Source organism: Etheostoma spectabile, chromosome 18 (assembly GCF_008692095.1).
Source record: "Etheostoma spectabile isolate EspeVRDwgs_2016 chromosome 18, UIUC_Espe_1.0, whole genome shotgun sequence".
Taxonomy (NCBI): domain Eukaryota; kingdom Metazoa; phylum Chordata; class Actinopteri; order Perciformes; family Percidae; genus Etheostoma; species Etheostoma spectabile.
In genome coordinates, this window is record NC_045750.1 from 14,801,034 (window position 1) to 14,805,799 (window position 4,766).

The 4,766-nt window shown below is 42.2% G+C and overlaps 1 protein-coding gene across 1 annotated transcript in view; it reads right to left on the bottom strand.

The window, feature by feature from the left end:
• Positions 1-4,766, bottom strand: part of gnpat2 (glyceronephosphate O-acyltransferase 2) — a 10,048-nt gene that overhangs the window by 4,560 nt on the left and 722 nt on the right. The window contains exons 2-8 of the mRNA XM_032542503.1: positions 3,846-4,046; positions 3,566-3,742; positions 1,612-1,741; positions 1,301-1,428; positions 1,085-1,160; positions 569-720; positions 184-314 (exon numbers count right to left, since the gene is read on the bottom strand). Of these exons, the coding sequence (XP_032398394.1) occupies positions 184-314; positions 569-720; positions 1,085-1,160; positions 1,301-1,428; positions 1,612-1,741; positions 3,566-3,742; positions 3,846-4,046 (995 nt within the window). The remainder of the gene's footprint in view (positions 1-183; positions 315-568; positions 721-1,084; positions 1,161-1,300; positions 1,429-1,611; positions 1,742-3,565; positions 3,743-3,845; positions 4,047-4,766) is intronic.

Here is a 4,766-nt window from a genome sequence, read left to right on the forward strand (position 1 = left end):
GGGGGGGCACAGCCACACAGAATATGTTGCAGTGAGTTAGGGAAAATACATGGCTTTCCTAATATTTCTGGCAATTTGGAGTTTAGATTATATAACTATTACACTTCCATTCTAATGAGTTTTAGATTCATTTGGATTGTTTTTAGACCAAAAAAAGTAGATGGAAGGACTTTGGTTTTCTACCTGGGTATGAGGTTGTACTGGCAGCGGTTTATCTGGCCCTGACACAAATGTCGGACTGACATGGGACGGCCAAAGTTCACATGCATGTTGCCGTAATCTTCACGCAGCACTTTGGTAGCCTTCAGCAGACCCTGCAGAGAAGGCGCAAAGCTGGGAGTGAATCACAAGCAAGAGCTAATCAGCTTTATTTCATGCATGAACCCTCGTGACCTGCACACGTGGGTTAGGGAAGTTAGAGATGAAGTGAAGTTTGCAAATACAATAAATCCATTTCCAACTACAACTAACAAAATTACATGATGTTAAGGAATTGGTGATAGGCAGGAGGAATGGGGGCCAACATGTCAGTGATGTAGGTGAAGTAAGTAGTGCAACCAGGACGTACTGTGGTGCTTTCTTTGGGTTTAGGGATGCCCAGTAACTCGTGGGCGAGCAGCGACTCCTCCAGCACTCGGTCGTAGCTGATACTGATGGGGACCAATGTGATGTCGTACACCTCGCCTTTAAAGTAAGGCTCCAGCACCATGTGCATCATGCCTGCAGATACATGTCGATATTGTAGAATCTTTTCACGTCTTCAAATTAAAAGCATGAATGCAACTATCTTCCCTCTTTGGTCACTACAGGTAAATTGTGGGAACTTATGGCCAATTGGATGGGAAAATACAACATAAATACACTGTACCCAAACTGTACTGGCAATGCTCTACTTCTGCACACAATGACATAAAATAATGTACCAATAAATATTAAACAAAATTACTAAAATTGTTGAGACTGACTTGAGATCATTGTCATCTGTTATGTCTATTATCAAGCAACAAAGACCACAATGCCCCAAAATTTCTGACAGAGACACCTTCCTACACTGGGACACACAAAGTGCTGACATGACACTTACCTAACTTTGGCATCTGGGACTTCAGTGTGCGACTCCGCAGGCCTTCCACATAAAACTCCAGAGGAGCAAATCCTTTCTAAAGAAAACACATTTAACAGTTGAAAGCACTATTTACAGATGGTCAAATACAGCAGCTGATTGAAGGAGCTAAAGCCATTGCCAAAAGGCTTACAACAGTTTGAGTTTGGTAGGGTGATGTGTCGGGTTTTGTCTCACCCTGACAATGGTTTTGACATATTCTGACAGCACCGCCCAGTACAGTTTGTCAGAGCCAATGGCACGTCGGATAAAGAAAGCCCCCGAGCGACGCAGTATCTCACCGACCATCTTCATCCCTGCAAGAGCTTTACAGTGGAGAGAAATAGAGGAATTAGCAGATGGAGAGAGAGAGAGAGAGAGAGAGAGAGAATTGGGCGTATGCAAGCGAAGAAAGAAGGCATGAAAATGTTTAAATCAACTAGAGATGATTTAATGTAACTGTATAATCTATATAATGTTCTTTTGTTTTAATTCAAATAGATACTTGCGAATTCCTGCAGCAATAACAGGTAATGGGATGTCGTAGGTGTACATGATGTAGGAGATAACCAGGAAGTCCACATAACTCCTGTGATTGGGCATCAGGATCACAGGACTCTCCTGAACGGCTTGCTGGAGCTGCGAGGAGACAGAAACCAGAGAAATCAAATACGGTAGCAGTCGCAGACTCTTGGTGGGAGCAACTTAGAAAGTGCTAATTTTCAGAAGATGTATCTTATATATCATAATATTTTTCTATTGCAATTAAAAATGAAGCCACTATTTCATTCATTTCAGTATTTTATCAGGTGTGGCAAAAGTGGACGTTTCATTTCCGGGATTGTTCAGATGCTGCCGGATATTCGGCCGGATGTCACGTCCCCCCCCCCCGCAAACAAGAGATTGTGATTGCTTTAAAGAAATGCCAATAAACCAGAGCACGTTTTTTTCTTATCCCAGAATGCTTTGGAGACTAGCCAGACCCTCCTCCGCAGGGCTGTGGAAGAAGGTCTGGCAATGCAAGACTAGGGGAGCGCCAGTTGCTACATCTTTATATACAATCTACAATCGCTATGCAGTAACTTCAGACGTAGGGATAACAGTTTCAGTTTGTGACATCGTGTTTCCAGGTGTGTCAACGTGCAGCGCCTGCGCTAGAAGGAAATGCGATGAATGAGGACAGGAACGTGAACTTAAATATTCCTACAGAAGTCCCATTCATCTAGTTTCTCTTCACCATCAACGGAAAGGTTCAGTTTAATTTGAATCATAACACTACAGAGTTTAAGTTGTCATGGACGCAGTGTTCCGACCGTGGAGACCGAACGGACTTTGTTCTTTAGCGGAAGCAATACACACTTCTAAAATCAACAACATAAGTCATTGATTCATTTGGTAAGTAGCTGTGTAATAAGCAGGATAATATAAAACAATCATTACAACGAACACAACCCTTTCAGGCTGATTCCAGACCCTGCTGCATCACCGTTGGTGTTGTATTTGCTATAATGTCTGGCTCGCTCTATATTATCCCTTACATAAAATAGTCTTAGAAGCTGTTCACTGAAGTGGGCAGTGGACTAGGCATGGGCCGGTATGAGATTCTGACGATTTCATAACTTCAGGTTTCACGGTATCGCAATGACAGCCATAAATGTATTATTTTTTTAAATGTCTGGTTAAAAGAAAAAAACACTGCTGCACACTGGCAGGGAGACGGATTTCTAAACTTTCTGTCCTTTAAGACTCATTTAAAACCGCTCATACCTTAGGTACGGTATGACAGAAAATTGTAGTTGTTTTGAAACCGGTACCGGGCCCACAGTGGCCCCTGTGCTGAACTGGCTCTATGAAAGTGGTATATATATTGTAATGTGCTGTTGTTCTGAACAGCACATTACTAGTTTACTATTCTCAACAAATATGACATGCTAAATCCTATATTCCACTCCAATGTCTGCTTGATTTTTAAAATAATTCATAATTCTTCTGCTCCTCCTCTGAAAAGACGTGTTACACTCTGCTCTGAAAAAAAAAAACACGGGTAACTACATCAGCCACAAGGGGGGGAATGTCTCTCACAATGCAGAACTGCATTTGGGAGGACATCATTCTCCTCAAGGGCTATAGATCAGTGGAATTCTCTTCCTATATAGCGAATTTCTTGCACTAACTTGCACTCATTCTCACGCTTAAAAGAGCATTGGTTGTTAACAAAGTAGACTTGCTCCCAATAGGAGCCCCCTGGGACAGGGGGACAATAATGTCTGTAGATTTTTATGACTTTATATTGTAAATACTGCCAGTATTTTGTTGTCTTATACCTGCCCAGGGACTACGGGTGGAAGCTAGCAATTTGATGCAACCTGGCACACGACATCTATTGATGTTTTTTGTGCACTGTCCCTGTTCAAATAAATAAATTACAATTACACAATATGGATTAGTAAGTTTGGTGCTCACCATGTTGAGTCCTTCCATGTTGACAAAGATGCCGGTGAAGATTCTCCTGAACACCTTGGTAAGTGTGTAGGCCATCAGCCGGATGGACCCCAGCTGCAGGTTTTGAGACATTTCCTCCAAAGTTCTACAAACCTCCTGTCTCACATCCTCTACCGACGAACCCGTCTCCGTGGCGATCTGAGGAGGAACGCAGGACAAAGACTGACTCCGGGTTGATGAAGCAACAGTGTGAAACTTCTCTGTTACATCTTCTTAAATCCCACCATCCCAGTGATCCCACCTCCTTGACCACGTAGCGTAGATACTGGGACTCCAGCACGGCTTTGTTGAGGTCAGCCGTGGAGCAGGACGGGGCTCCTTTGTAAGGGCTGGGGCTGTATGTCCGGAGGGCATAGCCAAGATCACTGCTGCACCTCCTTTTCTCCAATATATCCACAAACTCCTCCGCATTTCCCAGCCCTGCTCTGCCTGAATCCCTATACTGGAGGAAGAAGTCACGCTTATGTTTAAGGCATTAATGCTAAGTTTGATGTTTGATACCTTTAAAAGAACAAAAACGCAGCTAGATAACTGTGTGACTCATGTTTGTGAGAGGAGGAAAGAAAGAGAAAATTAAATGTTGGGAGGTTACTTGTTGCTGAGGGATCAAAAAGCAACCAAGCAACACATAGCACCCCATGTCCAACCTCTATACCAATCAGTCAATTACACAGAAAGATTTTACAGATTGTAAAAACAGTGGTGTGTGGAAGGTCAAGGCCATTTAAATTCCCCCTGCACTTCCCCCCTGCAAAATGTGGTGTGCTTATTATTACGTAATTTGGATGTTTGACCCTTAGTCTGCAGAATGATTATTTTATTTTTTTCCTTTTTCTTATTAAAGGGGGACGTTTCTGTGTGCTTTCCTTAAGTCTGAGTTTAACATGGATGCATTTAAGATGATGTCCAGTGATGTAAACTTTAAACACACACACAAACACACACACACACACACACACACACAATGGACTTTTGGGTAAAATGGTAAAACATCTGTCCAGCAGTAAAAAATATATATATACAGAATATATATATATATATATACACATTTTCATAGATTCTGGAATTTCATAGATTCTGGATTTTTCAATGACAGGGGCTAAATAATATAAACTATTTGGGCCAGATATAGAATCTCTCTCTCTCTCTCTCTCTCTCTCTC